Source organism: Grampus griseus (genome assembly GCF_964374135.1).
Source record: "Grampus griseus genome assembly, chromosome: 7".
NCBI classification, from domain to species: domain Eukaryota; kingdom Metazoa; phylum Chordata; class Mammalia; order Artiodactyla; family Delphinidae; genus Grampus; species Grampus griseus.
In genome coordinates, this window is record NC_139001.1 from 7,224,713 (window position 1) to 7,244,417 (window position 19,705).

The following is a 19,705-nucleotide window of genomic DNA, read 5'->3' on the forward strand; positions in this document are numbered from 1 at the left end:
AGCAGTGTGTTACTAGCATAGCGATCATACAGATCACCTGACTAGAATTCAGAGTGCAGAAATGAACCCACATGCCTAATTTTTAAGACGAGCACCACAGCCATTCAGTGGACAAAGAACAGTTTTTTCAACAAATGGTGCTAGGACAACCAAATAAATCACATGCAAAAGAATGAAGTCAAACCCTTACCTCACATAATTTACAAAAATTAACTCAAAATGGATCAAAGAGCTAAAACTACAAAGTCTTAGAAGAAAACATGGGATTCTGTAAACTTTATGACCTCAGATTTAGCAATTCTTAGATATGACAACGAAAGCACAAGCAACAACAACAAAAGTAAGTAATTTGGACTTCATCAAAATTTAAAACTTTTGGGCTTCCCTGGTGGCGCAGTGGTTGAGAGTCCGCCTGCTGATGCAGGGGACACGGGTTCGTGCCCAGGTCCAGGAAGATCCCACATGCCGCGGAGCGGCTGGGCCCGTGAGCCATGGCCACTGAGCCTGCGCGTCCGGAGCCTGTGCTCCGCAACGGGAGAGGCCACAACAGTGAGAGGCCCGCGTACGGAAAAAAAAAAAAAAAAATTAAAACTTTTGTGCATCAAAGGACACTATAGATATGGAGGTGAAAAAAAACAAATAATAGAAAGTATTTTTAAATCATTTGATACAGAACTTAAATATTGAACATATAAAGAACTCTTAAAAAACTCAGTAAGAAAAAGACAACCCAGTTTAAAAATAGGCAAAGGAGGGCTTCCCTGGTGGCGCAGTGGTTAAGAATCCGCCTGCCAATGCAGCAGGGGACAAGGGTTCAAGCCCTGGTCCGGGAAGTTCCCACATGCCGCGGAGCAACTAAGCCCGTGCACTGCAACTACTGAGCCTGCGCTCTAGAGCCCGTGAGCCACAACTACGGAAGCCCGTGTGCCTAGAGCCCGTGCTCCTCACAAGAGAAGCCAATGCAATGAGAAGCCCACGCACTGCAACGAAGAGTAGCCCCCGCTCACCCCAACTACAGAAAGCATGCACGCAGCAAGGAAGACCCAACGCAGCCAAAAATAAATAAATAAAATTAATTAATTAATTTAAAAAAATAGGCAAAGGATTTAAATAGACATTTCTTCAAAGAAGATATACAAATGGTCGATAAATACATAAAAACATGCTCAACATCACAAGTCACCAGGGAAATGCAAACCAAAATCACAAGTTCTCACTTCACACCTACTAGGATGGCTATAATCAAAAAGTCAGATAATATGGGTTGATGAGGATGTGGAGAAACTTGAACCCTCATACACTCAACGTAAAATGGTGCAGCCACTTTGGAAAACAGTCTGGCAGTTCCTCAAACCAGTAAACACACTGTTATTATATGACCCAGGAATTACACTTCTAAATATATATATATATATATGTGTGTGTGTGTATATATCCACATAAAACTTGTACATGAATATTTAACGCAGCAGTAGTCATAAAAGCCAAAAGGTAGAAACAGCTCAAATGTCCATCAACTGATGAATGAATACACAGAATCTGGCATATCCACATAATGGAATATTATTCAACTATAAAAAAGGGGGAAAAGTACTGATATATGTTACAAGAACCTTAAAACATTATGCTAAATGAAAGAAGCCAGTCACAAAAGACCACATATTATATGATTCCATTGATCTGAGATGTCTAGAAATAGGCAAGACAGAATAAAGACAGAAAGTAGATGAGGGGTTACTTAGCCCTAAGTTAGGGGAAAATAGGGGCTGGGGTGTGACAGTTAGAGGGTTTGGGGGGTGGTAATGAAAATGTTCTAAAATCTATTGTGTTGATGGCTGCACCTATCTATAAATATGCTAAAAACCACTGAATTGTATACTTTAACTGATTGACTTGCATGGTATGTGAATTATATCTAAACAAAGCCGTTTTAAAAAGCTTTTTTCTCACGAGAGCCTTCAGCAATTCCTCATAACCATCTTGAGCTCTTTATCTTCAATCAGAATGCTTATCCATAAAGTAGCTCTACAGTCTTCACGGGAGAATAGGAGGGCAAAACCAGACAAACAAAAGACACAGAAAAGTTAGAGATCTGGAAGTTACCCCTGCCTTTGTCTTCTCTCTCACCCTCATATTCTGATCAGTCACCACATCCTGGGATGTAGGGCCTCTTAAGAAAGTCTTTTGACAGCCTTTTCGAGGCCCTGGAGCCATAGACTCATGGGTTCTAATACAGGGCAGTGCTATCAACTCTCAGCTGGACCCAAGGCAAGCGACTTAGCTTCTTAACATTTCTCCTCTTTGGTAAAACACCAGGTATTAATACCTAAGCTTTATAAGGGTGGTTGTGAAAAAAAAATGGAAAACTGTCAGTACGTGCCTGACACAAAGCAAGCACTCAGTTATTAGCAGCTTCTCCAACTCCTCCTTTCCAATCTTGCCACCCCTAGGCTTAGATCAAACTTTTCTATTCCTTGCCTAGACAACTCCATCACCCCCTCTCAACTGGTCTACTGACCTCCAGTTTTGTTCAAGTCCATCTCCTATTTAGCTCTCAAAGTGACTTATTCCCTCCTGTAAATCTAGCAGTGTTATTTCCTAGCTGAAAATTCTTTTTACCACTCTAGGTCCTAATTTCTTAATAGAGTATATACAGCCCATGGTGATACGAACCCTGCCCACACTTATCTCATACCTCACTCTCCAGCAACTTCAGTCTGCTCTCACAAACACCCTCTATTCCCCAAACTGTCTGACTTTTTTTTTTTTCTTTAAATTTAATTTTTCCCTCCCTTAATGACTCAGGTTTAGAAGTTATCTTCTTTCAGGAAGCCTTCCCTAACTTCTCAGGTGGACAGTGGTTCTCACATATTAGTGAGCAGCAGAATCCCTGGAGGGCTTATTCAAACAAGATTGCTGGGTCCCAGTCCTAAGAGGTTCTGATTCAGTAGGTCTGGGGTAGGGCCCAAGAATGCGCATTCCTAACCAATTCCCAGGTGATCACACCCTGAGAATTACTGCTTCATGCCCCCTCTCTTACTACACCCACCCCCCTGTATTCTAATTTTCTGTTTATGTCTTTATCCCATGAGCTCCCTGAAGACAGGGGACAGACACTAAGCCTTATGGCTAGCCATACACCCCACGAGAAGTTATGCAGACTCTACCATAAACCTGCTTCTCCCTCTCCAATTACTCAGAGTTCACCAACAGTCCCACTGCTTTCCCAGTCATTGGAGGCTTACCATCTAAGAGCCATTCCAACTTCTGCCCTTGTCCCTCAGATCCAGAGAACCACTAAGTCTTGCTGATTGCTATTATGCCAATTCTCATCCTCTGGCCCTACTCATTCTTACCACCACCATCACACTCTCTTTACTGGTCTCCCAGTCTCACTTTCTACTTATTTCAAATAATGCTTTGAATCCTCCTAAAACAACATTTTGCACACATCACCTCAATCCAACTTTCAATAAACCCCCACAGTCAGCTATGTTTCAAGCCCTGTATGATGGTTCCCGCTTACACATCCAAATGTTTATGTTTCTTGCCCTCCTAAGTCTATGAGCTCTCTGAGGACAGTTGCCTTGTCTCATTTATCTTTGTCTTAGCAGTGCTGAAATGATACAGAGTAGGCACTCCAATGTTTAAATTTATGAACCATACAGACTTACTTGGTTGTGCCTGCATCACTGCTCGTGTCCTACCCTCTTTTATTTATTCTTCCCTTGTTTAAAATGCCTAACACAAAGTACAATGCATCGTATTGTTTCCTTGATCAAAAAACGAAGGTAGCAAGCAATATTTAACATAAAAAATGTACACTGTTTCACTGCTACTGCACTGCCAGCACCTACTTAACTAAAAAAAACGCTAACAAGTAGCTCCTACGGATGGTCTGGCGTGGTCTAGCTGGTGTCTAGGCTCTACCTTCATCTGCGCCAGCTGTTGCTGCTGCTGTTGCTGCTGCAACCTCCGGAGAGCCTCTTGCTGCTGCTGCCTCTGGCGCATTAACTCCTTCTGCCGCTGGAGCTCCAGCTCTTTCCTCTTCCGTTCCTCCTCCTCGTGCCGGAGTCTGGCTGCCTCCTCTTCCATTCGCAGCCGGTTCTCCTCTAATCGACGCTGGGCTTCTTCTTCTTCCCGGGCCCATTTCGCAGCCTCCTCTTCCTTCCCAGAAGGAAAAGTAAATGATAATAAAATTTAACTGTGTTTTAAAAAAAAAATCTGAATCACTTTTCAAGGCTTCAGTCAGAGGCATGCTTACAGGATAATTATCATGTTTAATTTATTTGCTAATTTCTACATAAAAGGAATGTCACTTTGAACATCTGTGTAAGTACTGATCTCTTAGAGATCACCACAAACTGCAGGCAAGTCTCTTGGAAACTGTTCCAACATTGAGGCAGAGATAGCTTTTCAGGGTGCTGAGTGCAAAGAGCTGTCAGGACCTGCAAGAATACAGATTACCAGGCAAGCCTCAGCCAGTTCCGGACCCAAAGCAACTTTACAAAACCACTTAATTCCATGCCAGGTTCTCACCCGTTATGGCTCACAGGCCCCTTGGAAGGTCTCTCTTTGACCCATCCTCTACCCCTCTACTACTTTCTGCAGTACCCTGGCTCATTTTCCTTCTGCTTCCCTCCCTCAAAACCATTCCATGTGCCCCGTGGAATTTTCTTGGCCTTCCTCCGTGCAGTCTGATTACTGCACCTGCAGTGCTCTAGAGCTCAGCGGTCCCCAACCTTTTTGGCACCAGGGACCGTTTTCGTGGAAGATAATTTTTCCAAGGACTGGGGGTGGCGGTGAGGTGGCTTCGGGATGATTCAAGCTCATTGCATTTATTGTGCACTTTATTTCTGTTATTATTATATCCACTCCACCTCAGAGCATCAGGCATTAGATCCCGGGGGTTGGGGACCCCTGCCTAGCTTATCCAGACAGCACATTCCCCTCCATTCTCCAGAACTCAGGGCAGACACCAGCCACTCTACGAGTACTTCCCTAGCCTTCAGGAGGTAGACTTCCCCTCTGCCTTTTGATTATGCCCAAGTATACCTTGTCCTCCTCTCTCTGTCTGCTCTTAGCCCATCTGTGGCAGCAACTGTTACTACCTATCCAGCAAAAATTCCTTCCAGGTTGCTTCTTTGCAGACAGACCCTCCTGTCACATCAGAGGTTTAAAATGCCAGATTTTGCTTTTTAAGCTTCCAGTGTAAACAGGGACAGCCATGTGATGTGATTTAGGCCAAAGGGATGCTTCCAGAAAAGATATTCTTCCCAGACAAAAGGAAAGAAGCATGAGAGAAGAGTCACTCCCTTTTTGGGTACAGGGTATGGTATCATATCCAAAACTCCTAACCATTAGGCAAAAAATATGAACTCAAAAGTCAATACACCGGGATTTCCCTGGTGGTCCAGTGGTTAAGAATCCACCTTCCAATGCAGGGGACATGGTTTTGATCCCTGGTCGGGGACCTAAGATCCCACGTGCCACCGGCAACTAAGCCTGCGAGCTGCAACTACTGAGCCAACGCACCACAACTAGAGAGAAGCCCGCGTGCCGGAACAAAGAGCCCACGCACTGCAATGAAGATCCCATGTGCCACAACTAAGACCCATTGCAGCCAAAAAAAAAGGTCAACATACCAAGAAATGGTAGAGCAGAGTGTGCACCATCAGGTGGAAAAGTCAACACACCAGGAGATGACAGAGGAGAAGCATGCCAAGGACCTGGATCCTTAATGATATCACTGAGTCACTGAAATGCATGTTTAACTGCCTTATTTCCAAAGAACACCTTGATGTGTGAGGCAGTACCGTTATCTAATGTTTAAGCCATTTTTAGGTGAATATTTTGATTTTTCAGCTGAAAGCATCCAAAATGTGGCATTTATTTCTTGTAAAATCATTACCTACATAGTCTGTGAGCTTCTTGAGTACAGAAACAATTTCTTTAAAAGTTTTGGACTCTATCAGCAAACAATCATAACAACTGGCATATAGTATATTAACAAAATCTATTAACTGTTAAATGAATAAACCAAAGAATCTAACCTGGAACTTATCTATCTACCTCTAAAGAATTTAGATTTCTCAAAGAGTTTCAATCAAGAACTTAAGCAAAAGCAGGTAATCTCCAGCTTCGTGTCAATCCAACCAACAAACAAAAACCTACTACACCCCTAAGTGTGGACTGCTGTACATGGTGACTTCCTTCCAAAGAGTACAGTAAGGGGGAAAAAGAGTAACTTTACAGTGGAGATACCTGACAAGCACTACTGCAGCCAGGTGATCAATGTCAACATCAATAACCATAAGTCATGTTAGTAATATGTACCCTTGGTATGTGATGAAAATGGTACTTAACTTCTGTGATCTTCTTCTGAAACACCCATAACTCCAGTCTGATTGTGAGAAAATCTTCAAACAAACTCCGATAGAGTGTTACCCTACAATCCACTGACCAGTATTCCTTAAAACTGCCAAAGTCATCAAAAACAAGGGAAGTCTGAGAAACTGTCACAGCCAAGAACAAGCTAAGGAGACATGACAACTAAATGAAATATTCTGGATAAGATCCTGGAACAGAAAAGGGACACTGGGGGAAAGCTGAAGAAACGTTAATAAACTATGGTCTTCAGTTAATAATAATCCATCAATATTGATTTATTAATGTGTCAATATTGGTTTATTATAACAAATGTGCCATACTAATGTAAAATAATAATAGGGGAAACTGCACTATCATCCCAATTTTTCTGAAAATCTCCAACTGATCTAAAAAGAAAATCTACTAATAAAAAAAATCTACCTCTGTTCTTAAACATTAAAATGAAAGGCTTTAGGGATTCTGGCTGCCCGTAACAGCAGAATGGCATGGTTACAGCAGAATCAGATAATGGTCATCGCTGCCATCAACTTATGGATTTACTAAGCAGCAAGGAACTGTGCACTCTAAAAGTGTGAACTGGGGAGTACCCTAAGGCAAAAAGTTGTCAACCTCCAGATCTCACGTTTGGTTTTTTAAGAGCAGGCCTTCAATTTTTCTCTGGTGCCCTCGTTTTTTGTTTGTTTTGATTCCTTGACATTTCGTTCAGCTTTTATAATTACATGTGGGATGGTTATCACAAAAGTACTAAGAGTCAGTTAGATCTCTTTTGGTAATTTGCAGCAACCTGAAAAAGTTTTAGACAGGCTCTCCTAATATCCTAATACTTTCTTAATCACTAATTCCTAGCTTCAAAGAAGCAATGAGAAGAGCAAACCATCTGATCACCTGCTTGCGTAACAATTCTTCCTGCTTCCGCCTTTCTTCCTCTTCTCTTCTCCTTTCCTCCAGTCTTCTAAGAGCTTCTTCTTGCTGCTGTCTTTCTTCCTCTTCTCGTTGTCGCCGTAATGCAATTTCCTGCTCCCTCTGGCGTCGCAGAGCCTCCTCCTAAATTAAAAAAAAAAGCAAGTGTGTGTGCGCACGTGTGCGTGCATCTCAATTAATATATTACATCATAATCTGGAAAGAAACAGGCTATGTGCTGCTAAGATCCTGTTAACAGTATATATAAAAAGTATCTAACCAGGATCTAGGGCAAAAAGTATATATGTGAGCTGGGGAGTAGGTATATTAAGAGTTAAAATAATTTGTATTTAAAATATTAATAGTTGAACAGCACTACGTGCAAAGTCCATCCTGGTTTCTACATTAGCTACATCACTTCCTGATTAACACTAAAAAGGACGCAGGCTTCGGTTTCTCTGTTGCTACCATTAGTCCCTATTTTTTTAATCAAATGAGAACCTAAGGCATAGAGAAGTCAAACCAACATAGCCACCAAAAATGCCTGGTGAGGTAGAGAAGTTTTCCAGTCAAAAGTATTGAATAAAGCCACGTGTCTCAGAACACGTTGCTAGAACTAAAGTCTCACGGATATTAAATATACAGAAAAGGGTCTCACTGTCAAAATAACTTAGGAAGAAATAATTAGCAACACAGAATTAAACAGATCTCTTTACTGCAATGCTTCTTGAAGTCCTTACATTGCTAATGTGGAGTGTGACTCTACGAAACACTACTAGGTCTAAGCTAACCTCAGCATGGACGTGGACGCCTTTTTGCAGAGTTCCTCTCAGGGCAAAACCAAGAAGGAAATGTGAAGCAAAGGCTAGACACTGGGGCTGTTTCCGAGTGGGTTCTTTCAGATGGGTCGTTAAAAATCCCCGTAGAAAAAGGTCCAAGCACATAATAAAGAACTCCCAAAAAAGAAATACAAGTGGCCACAAAACATGAAAAACATTCAGTGTCACTGGTTATAAATACTTCAGGACTTAATTACTTCTGAAATCTAACTGGTTTATAAAACCCCAGGAAATATGTAGAAGCAATCAACCCCAATGAGTCACTAGGACTGAAGAATATCCCTCCAGTGGGTGTTAGTGGGTGACAGACATTTTTCCTAAAGGGAAGTGAGTCTCCTAAAATTCTAATCCCAATCCTGCTAACTCCCTGATGCCTTAGGGGAGCCTTCTCCAGGAGAACTATGACCTGTGAAATGACGGGAGTGAGCAAGATGTCCCGCAGGCCCTCCTTCAGTGCTAATCGTACAAGCAGAGTTCTCAGACATACCTGTTTCCTTCGGGCAAGCTCTTCTTCCTCGCGCCTTTTCCTTTCTTCCTCCTGCTGTCTCCGAAGAATTTCCTCCTGTTGTCTCCGGAGTTCTTCTTGCCTCTTTCGATCCTCCTCTTCCCGTTTTGCCCTCATTTCTGCCTCTCTTCTCTCCTGCTCTAGCTGTGGTTACACAAGGGTGCTCTTAGAAACTTGAGGCCAAGCACAGAACACTCCAACATCACTGACCAGTACTGTTAGGAGCTGGTCAGTGCAGACACTGGAAGGTGGAGACACCACCATTCACTCAGTTAATGTGTAGCGCAAGTGGCTGATGAAAGCAACTCTGTGAGAGCTCTAAGCTCTGCTATGTCATAGTAACCAGAAAGTTTTATGCTCTTCTAAGCTGGATGCACTCACCCCTACTTTTTACCTGTCTCTTCGCTCCATACTACTACTGCACATCTCCTATATGTGGGAGAGTGGCCTGTGTTGAGAGTAACATCAGAATTCTCTTGGGATGGCGTTTCTTTGCTCATCCCTACAAAGGATTTTCTGATTGAAGATCTAACAATGTGTCTAACAAGGTTTCAACCGCAACCTTGTTGAAAAATTACAGAAGTTCTTTAAAATCTGAAGATCAACCACTTAACAAACTCTATCATGTATAATTCCCCAATACTAGTCAAATCCAGCCCCTAATCTCCAGTCCTATTGCCACACATATAATTCAGGCCTTTACTTTCTCATCCACATTCCTAACAGTCTCTTACGTGGTTTCCCAGCATCCTATTTTGCCCAGAGTCCCCAGTTCAACATCCAACCTCCACCAAAAAAAATCACTCCCAGGCTTACATTTAATACCATCCTTCACCTTGAAAATAAATCCTAAGTCTTTAACGTGACACGGGTAAGGATCCTCCTGATTGGCCTGCCTCATCTTCTTTAATCTCTCTCATCATTTATTCCTCAGCCACACTAGCTCTAGACTGGACCAAATTATTTAACTGTTTGCTGTGCCAGGATGTTCTCATACACTTCTAGCCTTTACAGGTCTTGTTTCCTCCAACTGCAGTTTAATTTTCACCTCCTTCTACTCTGTCAACCCAAAACCCTTCAACTGAGCTAAATCCTACTACCCTTCAAGTGAAACGGGCTCAGGTATTACCACCCATCCAAAGTGTCACCCGATTCCTGATCCCCACCTCTCCTGCTAGGTAGCTGGCCCATGTGCTTCCTTGTGTTGCTTGCCTGTGTCATCATCTTCCCAACGCCCCCAACACACACACACACCAGACAAGAATGCACACTTTCATCATCTATGTGTTCCCAGCACAAAGTGCTATGGAACAAGAACAAACTCAAGAATTGTTTGAATTATGGTCTGTCACTCATATGGAGACAAATCCTGACTCTGAACTCATTTCATATTCTGGGCACTCTAAGGATACTGTCACTACCTCGGGATAAGAATGCACTAAACATAAAATAGGAATAAGATTTTCTCGGAGGCATGAGAACCCAGAAATCATTTCAATAACACTAAGGGTTCACAGACAACGTCTTCTGACAAGTACTAAAACCAAAATTCAAGATTCCTAGCTCCTCCAGAAGATGTGAATAGAACACAGAATGTAGTATTAATGTTGAGCTTTTCAGCTGCATGTCTTAGGCACTAAGAGGCGTAAACAAACACCACCATAAAGATTCAATGTGGGAACTCAAGCCTCAGACCAAGGGTCTTATAATAAGCTATGTAGTGGATATTTTCTTATGATCTTACAAGAATTTATACCATGAATAACGTAACATACCACCATGATCATTAATGTGTCGACAAACCAATTTTAATTGATTTAATTTAAACTTGTTACTTTAAATTGTTGTGAGGTCTTTTTGGGGAGAAGGCGGCACAATAATGACAGAGTATGAGTGTGCTTAAACCAGCTACGTAGCCGTGAACTAAAAGGAAACATGTATAAGTAGCTAGAGAAATAGAGACATCAATAAACAAACGTCTACGAGCTGCGGTTGGAAAGCATGCACTGCTATGGAAGAATGAGTTTCAGACCTTTGCAGCCTTGGCCTTCTCCATCTGCTGAAGCTGTTCAAGGGCAGGTCCCGGAGTGGTGGTGTCCAGGGGAAGATCCCATACGCTACCACCTTCCCAAACTGTAAGACAGGAGGGGAAAAGAGTGAGGCATGTCAGAGCTTACATACATGGCTAAATATCCAGAAGCATAATGAAAAAAGCTGTTTCCTTGTCCCTGAATGAGCTCCATCACCTGTATCTGTTCTGCTCTAAGGAGACTGAACTACCAGTGGGCTCTCGTTTATATCAATACCCTCCAACACATCTAGAAGAAAGTACCAGGCATTTACTGGGAACTAATTGCATCCTCAAAACAACCCATATCTGTTCATATCCCCATTTTTACAGATGAACAAGCTAATAAGGGTCAGAGGTAGTTTTGTAACATTCCCAAGGACACATGGCAAGCATATGGCCATGCCAGGATTTAAATCCCAGTGTATATAGATCCCAAAGCCAACGGTATTTCCAGTAGCCACACAACGTCTTACTGCATATGAAGTGGAGAGAAGGGTTAAGAGAGGTATGGCTGTAGAACTAGAGAGAACTCAGTGGTTGCACAATATTGTGAATGTATTAAATGCCACTAAATTGTTCATCTTAAAATGGTTAATTTTATGTTACATGAATTGCATTTCAATGAGAGAGAGAGAGAGAGAGAGAGAGAGAGAGAGAGAAGTACAGCTGGAGCTGGGAGTACTCTGGAAAGGCTAGGCAGGTCTCACAAATGACACTGGGTCCTGCTGACCTGAAAGGCAGCACAGGGTCTGATATCAAAGTAAATGAACAGATAAAGGCTTCTGAGCCTGTTTTCCTATTGCCTGTAAGGTTTGCTGACACCACTTTTCAGCATTCTCTATTTCCTACATTCCTATTATAGTCTATTTATGGACTATAAATTATTGTCTGCATAAAACCAATGGACTGTTTGTAAAGGACCTTAATTGATCATACCTGAAGAGAGAAAACGTTTAATAAGGTATTTATAGCTTTTTAAAAAGTGAAGACTATTTTAACATCCTAACAACTATAAATGACTCCCAAGAAAAAATAAGGTACATACAGCATGGGAAGTTGAGCTGATAAGAGATAATAATCAGTCCTTCTCCTGCCATAATCCCCAGGGTCAATGTTAGCAAGAGAACTATGATATGAATGGCTCAATGGTTCAAAGAAAATCCCATCAGAGCCCATGGTCCTTACCTCTTGTAAGGACTATCTATGGTTCAAACTACCCACACCTCTGCATGGATCACACCTTAAGAAACAGAAGCGTTGCACCAATATCAAAATGTTTCAAAAATCCCAGCCCTAAATTTTCCCATTTGATGCAAAAAGATGAGCGAATGAGGTAAGGGTAGACTTTTCTATTCCCAAAATTCCTGGGTACCTGCAGTGTTAAAACTACTCATCAGCCCTCGACTCAAAAGAATAGATCATCGTTACTTATGTTTTTAACTTACTCTTTTTCTCACTCTGGTGAAGAGAATAAAAACAATTCAAAAGACTTTTCTACAGTGGTTAGAACAACATAAAGAAAGAGAGGCTGACTCAAGTTCAAGAAATCTACCTACTAAGTAATTTCTAGCAACTCCTTAACAGCTATTTTCAAAACAAAACAAAAAACTCACTTTTTATTAATATCCAATACAAAACACGTCGAAAAACTGATATGCTTTTAAAAAAACGGAATTATAAGTTATACGAGTCTAAATCCTTGAAGCTATACTAAAGGCCAATCTAAGGTTTTACCTGTAGGCTGTGAGGCTGTTGGCTGGAGTTCCCAGATAGAACCAGTATCTGGCACTGACACAGACCTAGTTACTGAGGGAATGACGTTCTGATCAGATATTCTGCAAAAGGGAAATTAGAAAATTAACTTGTTCTTGTCATCCACGAAAATAAAGAGGTATTTCCAGATTATTTGTAGGTTTCTGAGGTTATTTGGCCAGAAAACTTCATTGTTTTAACTAAAACATAACACTACCAAAACATTTAGGAAAGGAAAAAGGATAGAGGCAAGGTAATCACACCTCTGGACCCTCGAGGTATTAGCTAATTTTGATTTCCAAATAATGGATATGCGTACTGTCTTTAAAAAATCCAGAATATCTCAACGAGAGTCACAGAGGCATCATGTTATCATGAAAAAACTCACAGACCTTAAGTCAAAAGGTCTGCATTTTAATTCTGTCTCTGAAGTGTTCTGTGTATTATGTCCAACCAAGCCACTCTGAGTCCCAGTTTGCCCATCTTTAAAATGGAGACCTGAACACCTAACCTGCCTACTTGCAGAATGGGTTATGGCTCAAAAGAGAAATATAAAAGGTTCTGGTTAAAGTGGACAGTAAAGTTTTTAACAGCAGTGACGGACACCGCTGCAGGAGGCGTGCAGGAGACCTACCACCTCGCCCATCTCCTTGTAGGAGACACAACACATACTACCCTGAATGTTAACTTGAAACAGCAGGAGTTTAAGACTTTTAGCATAATTTCCTTTTCCTTAGACCTACCTTAATGGCTTTTGGGTCTGGAAAATTATAACCCTGTGTGGCATTAATATCTTTCTTGAGACATCACAGGTAAAAATGAGATTAACCTTCTCGACTACATTTTTTTGTTGTTGCTGATTCCATGAGCCTACACTGCTTTTCAAGCGCTCTTAGTATTCTTTGGTTATTATTCAAAATTTATCCTCTGAGTAAAAAGACCAAATAAATGCTTTACTTATTATTATTTTTAAAACCTATATTCTATTTTTACACACAACACACAAAAAATTTCCTTTCCTCTCTTTCTTTAAAACATACACACACAATGTGACACATCATGGAAACGACCACCAACCTCATCTTTAGTGCCTGGAACTGTTGGAGAAGAAGTGCCAACTGTTGCTGCTGCTGGGAAGACAGTGCTGCTTTCTGTTGTTGAGCCAGAACTTGTGCATATTGTTGTCTTCAAAAAGTAAAACACAGTATAACCTGTCTATCCACATTTAGTTCACTTTACTGAGACATTAAAAGCAAAGTTCAGGCCCCCCCAACAAAAACACCATTAGAAATAGCTATCAAATATATTTTTACAATTCTTCATAACAGCCACACAAACAGTTCTGTACTTTATTCTAGAAAGAACTGAACTAATAGATGGCATGCTTCTGAGTGGAAAGAGAACAGGAAAAAAAAAATTAATGAAATGCCCAAAACTGGAAAGTTCCCTTAAGATGACAGTAACCTTTTATTAGAAAACAAGTGAGAAATAAAACAGATTCAAACTAACAGCTATTTCCACATGAAGAACTCTTTGCAAAAATAAAATCACTTGTATAAAAATCCTCAAATTTATACGTTTCAGCTTGGAAAATTTTAGGTAAGATTTTTTTTCACTAGATCAGAGGTGGACAATTTTTTTTCTGTAAAGAGCCAGACAGTAAATATTTTGGGCTTTGCAGGACATTCACAACTACTCAATTCTGCCTCTGTAGTGCAAAAGTGGCCATAGATAATACACAAACAAATGGGTATGACTCTGTTCCAATAAAACTCTGCTTATGAAAACAGGTAGCCAGCCAGTTTGCCAACCTCTGCACCAGATGATACCAAATCTTACTTCTTCTATGAAAGGGACCCACACCTAAGTGACTACCATCATTCCATACCACTACTAATAGTATAAACTTTTACTTCTTTCCTGCCCCCTCATCTGTCTTTTCTCTGCAGCATTCAAAGCTGAGCCATTTAGAAGACTTAGTTCTTAAAATGTTTGTTGATTGTTGCTTTAGGAGCTAAAGATCTTGCAAAATTATAGTTATGTGTCATCTTCTACAAACTTCTGGTATTTAAGAAACAAGGTAAGACCAAACTTAGAATGTATAATGGTAACATGCCACTAGCTGGATTTGAAGACTGAAGTATCCTATTAAGTTTTCTGCTGTAAACGGTGAAATTTGGGAGCAGATTATATCTAAAGGCCCTTTTGGTGCTGCAGTGCACCCAACCGCATTACTGCTCTTACTGTATTAAGAACTGCTGATACTGGAGGTGCTGCATCTGGTATAAGGCTGTGAGTTCCTGCTGCCTGGTCAGTCGTTCCTGGTCCAACTCTCCCTGGGAGTAAAGGGGTGAAGGAAAGAAATACCACTGAATAAACTGAAAGAGCCTAAAAGCAATTTAGTACTTATATCTGAAAGGAAAATGAATCCTAGACCTTCACATCCCGCCCCACCTTTACACCCCAAACCCAAAACACCTATTAAAAAAACAAATCAGGGCTTCCCTGGAGGCACAGTGGTTGAGGATCTGCCTGCCAATGCAGGGGACGCAGGTTCGAGCCCTGGTCTGAGAGGATCCCGCATGCCGCAGAGCAACTGGGTCTGTGCGTCACAACTGCTGAGCCTGAGCTCTAGAGCCTGAGAGCCACAACTACTGAGCCCATGTGCCACAACTGCTGAAGCCTGCGTGCCTGGAGCCGTGCTCCGCATCAAGAGGGGCCACCGCAGTGAGAGGCCTGCGCACCGCAACGGGGCGTGGCCCCCACTCGCCGCAACTGGAGAGGGCCCGCACACAGCAACGGGGACCCAGCTCAGCCATAAATAAATAAATAAATAAATAAATTCATTTAAAAAAAAAAAATCAGGCATCTTTAGAAACTAGTGCCATCTAGTGGAAGAAGGTGGTGTCAGCATTATAAGAGATTCCCTAAGGTGAGAAAGGTTCCTTATTTAGCTGCTGTTCTCCCCTCCTGCCCTTGAAGCTGAATGTTGTACTGTACTCCAGAGTTATTACTGTAACTAAATAAATGTATAATTCTCCCAATCTTAAAAGTGATTTATAAATTTGGAGATTATGGAGAAATTAGAGAAGTAGGACAAAACAGAAAGGAGTAAACTTAAATCTTATGGTAGGATTTTATAATGACACATAACAATTACAGGGAGGTAGTGTATAAGTATGTCTTCTTAGTATGTCTTCTTAAAGGGGATGAGAAATGTAAAATTAAATGGAACATAAAAGAGCTCTGAAAACTGTTTTAACACTCTATCCAAAAATTAGGTGTTTCTATTGCTATTAATACACGATGAGTTTAAAAATAAGCTGTAGTTGGGACTCCCCTGGTGGTCCAGTGGTAAAGAATCTCCCTTCCAATGCAGGGGACGTGGGTTCGATCCCTGGTCGGGGAAGATCCCACATGCCGCGGAGCAACTAAGCCCGCACGCCACAACTACTGAGCTCACGCGCCTCAACGAGAGAGCCCGCGTTCCACAAACTACAGAGCCCACGTGCCCTGGAGCCCGCAACAACTAGACAGAAGCCCACGTGCTTCACTGCAGTCCCGCACACTGCAGCTGAGACCCAACACAGCCCAAAAAAAAAAAAAATTTTAAGTAAGCTGCAGTAAAACCCTGTTTTTTAGCTTATATGTCAAATAACACGGCTGGAATTTAAATTTTGGAAAGCTAATAGTGGAAAAAAAATGAAAAGTGAAGTAAAGATAGTAAAAATAAAAGCATAAGGATGACATAGACTAAATTTAGACAAATCATTAGTTAACAGTTTATATCCTTATTACACACTGATTATAGTTTGGAAAAAAACATTTGATATATGATTTACTTGGGGTGAGGTACATCTGAAATTAAAGGACTTTTTCTTTCTTATTAAATATTCATGGATAGAAGCTACACTAGGTTAGTCTAAAATTAACTTAAGGGCAAAGGCAATACCTGACAGGAAGCAGAGCTTCCCATGGATTTTCCCCTTAAGTGGGTCTGACTGAGGCTCAGCCCCTATAATTGGAAGTCAAGAAATGGATTAGAGCAAGCATGCCAAGCTCCAAGTGATGAGCTTTCAGCGCTGAAACATGCAAGATAAAAACCCATCCCAATTTCTGAGTAGGTGGTAAAAATACAATTTATATACAGTAATACACAATACAATTTTTCTTTGGATTTACAACAGAAATGCCAGGAATAATTCCCCTCACCTAGGAATTTTCATTGCTCTCCAAACTATAGGAGGTCTCAACTCATCAGTGGATTGTAAAATCAATTACTGGATTGTGAAATCAATTACTAGGTCAAGATCAACATTTACATATTGGGAAAAAAGAAAAGAAACGGAAAGAAAATATGTACATGGCACCAAATGTTTTGTGAAACGTGTTTCAGATATACCTGCACATTAATAAGTGTACAGAGTAGTGACATAAAAATCTTTTTTTTTTTTCCCTATGGGCTGTGATCAGAAGTTTGATAGCCATTGTTCTCACTTACGAACACTCTTGGCTACAGATGTTGTGACTGACTTATTCATCTTCATCACATAAGAACCTAACACAGCCCTGGCACAGATCTTCAATATATAATTGGTGAGTAAATCAATGGATATTACTGTAGAAATCCAGTGTTCACACTAAAGGTTTTTGACTATGGCCACTTTTGACTATGGCCACTTTTGACTATGGCCAGCAACCAGACACTCCAACCTGGAGAAGCAAAAGAGAGGCACAGATCCAAAGCCCCCCAAAGGAACTAAACAGGGAGAGGCCCAGGAGCAGCTGCAGAAAAAGACTTCCCCTTCAAAAGCACTCCAGGGTCAGCATACTAGGAGGGTTACGTTATGATCTAATTTTTAGTTAAAATATCAGTAACGAATGTTAAAAAAATAAAAGTCTTCAAAATATTCTGAAGCAATGGAATTTTATATTAGCAACATTTGCTTTAAGGCAAAACTCAAATTTAAGAACTCCGGAAGTCAGAAAGCAAGAGGCAAATAAATGGAGAGGAGAATGTGCATTCTAACTAGAGGCAACAAGAAACTCTAAGTCAATTGTGTTGAAGCACAGCAGATAAAGGTCAAAGCTCTGGAATGAACTTAGAAAGGTAAGGAGCCAGAACATGCATGACCTGGTAGGGAGGCTAGGATAAGATGTTCTCCTTTCAACACCTGATGGAAAGCTACTGCAGGATTCTGTTTCTTGAGAGAGAAAGAGAGAGAGAAAGAGAGAAAGAGAGAGAGAGAGAGGGAGGGAGGGAGGGAGGGAGGGAGAGTGTTTGTGTGTGTGTGCGCGCATGCGCGCGAGACAGAGAGAGAGAGAGAGAGAGAGAGAGAGAGAGAGAGAGAGAGAGAAGGACAGACACAGGTACACAGGTATTTGAGTTTTGAAAAGATCATTATAGCTAGGTATGTAGTCTCTGACTCAGACTTCCCATTGCCATTTCAGTTAATTACTTTCAAGGAACTCGTTTCTTCATTAGATGTAACATCTGTTTACAAAGAGGAGCAAGTGCTTCTGTGTCCACTATGTGTTCTGGGTGAAGCATAAGGTACTTACCATATGAGGAGGGGGAGCTGGTCCAGGAGAGAAAGGAACCCTTCCCCACATTTTCATGATATCACCAAGAGGTTGGAAGCTTTCATCACATGCTCTCTTCACCAACAAAGACATAGTGAAATAGCCCGCCTGAAACCATTCCGCCATCTCCTGATTATTGAAGGGACCTACAACAGCATTAATTAAACAGAAAGGCAGTAAGAATCCTTTCTAGCTCAAGAGGAAAAATATATTTCCGGGGTCTGCTCCTCACCCAGAGGTAACGATCTGTTTCAGGTGGCACCTATCAAATATCTTGTATAACATCTTAATTTATCACAAAATGTGGTGAACAGGACTCAAACTAATAAAATACTATAGAAACAATTTAGAAATAAGCCTATGTCTACACATCCCAATTTCTCAGCAGTGTTTTAATTATTTTAAGGAGCATAATTGTCTCCAACTCACTCAATCTCTGAAGTTCTTTTGTCAGAAAAGCATAACACTAAAAAGAGTTAGTGTTTGTTAGACTTTGTAGCACAGAGAAATAAATATGAAGGGTTGAATATCCTCTTCTCTAATTTTCATTTTCTGTTAGAGTCTACTGGAGGTTAGGCAAAATATAAACAATAATGAATTAAATTAAGAAAAATCATAACTTATTTATCTAGGTAAGACTAAATCTGGCCTTGGTAAGGGAAAAAAAAAACCTAACAATCTCTAGATGTTTTACAATAAGAAATAACCGAGTATTTTATACATAAAATTAACAAACTCACTATCAATAACCATTGATTCAGCAGCTATTTACTGAACACCAGTCACACAGGTCCAGGCAGGAAGATACAGCAGTAAACAAAACCAAGCCCTGGAACTTCCACCTCTGGGAAGGTGGAGTAGATGTACTTCTCCCTGCTCCTCCTGCCAAATACAACTAAAAACCCTGGACATTACATACAAAACAAACAAACAAAAAGACTCCTAAAGGTAGAGAGAAGGCAGCAGACTGACTAGAGGCCTTGGAGCCTGAGGAACCAGCTGGTGGTGAATTCCCTGGGTTTTCATTTTACCTCACACTTCCCAAATTTGGAGCTGAAGAAGTGAGCAACAAGAAACATGGCCCAATAAATACAATTGAAAACATGACCCAATTACAGGCTATCTACAAGAAAGTCACTTAAAATATAACAATATAGGCAGGTATAAAATGAAAGGATAGAAAAAGATATATCCAACAAACATTAATCAAAAGAAAGCTGAAGTGGTTATATTAGTATTTAATAAAGTAGGCTTCAGAGCAAAGAAAATTACCAGAGACAGAGAGGGACATTATATAATAATAAAGGGTCAATCCACCAAAATGCATGCACCAAACAACAAAACTGCAAAATATGTGAAGCAAAATCTGATAGCTGAAAAGAGACACAGAACAGATCCACAAGTTGAAGAATTCAACGAGAACAACTGATAGAACAACTAGACATAATCAGAAAGACTACAGAATTCAACACCACATCAACCAATAAGATCTAACTGACATTTACAGAACACTCCAAAGATAGCAAAATACCTGGAGAATTATACCAAACATTTAAAGAATTAACATATTGTGACAAAAGTATGGATGTTTCTCAAAAAACTAAAAACAGAAGTACCATGTAACCTAGCAATTCCATTTCTGGGTATATACATCAAAAAAACAAA

General features: G+C 40.7%; 1 protein-coding gene across 1 annotated transcript in view; it reads right to left on the bottom strand.

Moving 5' to 3' along the window:
• Positions 1-19,705, bottom strand: part of GIGYF2 (GRB10 interacting GYF protein 2) — a 125,661-nt gene that overhangs the window by 23,411 nt on the left and 82,545 nt on the right. The window contains exons 15-22 of the mRNA XM_082658051.1: positions 18,020-18,186; positions 14,702-14,793; positions 13,535-13,642; positions 12,440-12,540; positions 10,667-10,767; positions 8,617-8,778; positions 7,276-7,434; positions 3,931-4,167 (exon numbers count right to left, since the gene is read on the bottom strand). Coding sequence (XP_082514177.1) covers positions 3,931-4,167; positions 7,276-7,434; positions 8,617-8,778; positions 10,667-10,767; positions 12,440-12,540; positions 13,535-13,642; positions 14,702-14,793; positions 18,020-18,186 — 1,127 coding nt within the window. The remainder of the gene's footprint in view (positions 1-3,930; positions 4,168-7,275; positions 7,435-8,616; positions 8,779-10,666; positions 10,768-12,439; positions 12,541-13,534; positions 13,643-14,701; positions 14,794-18,019; positions 18,187-19,705) is intronic.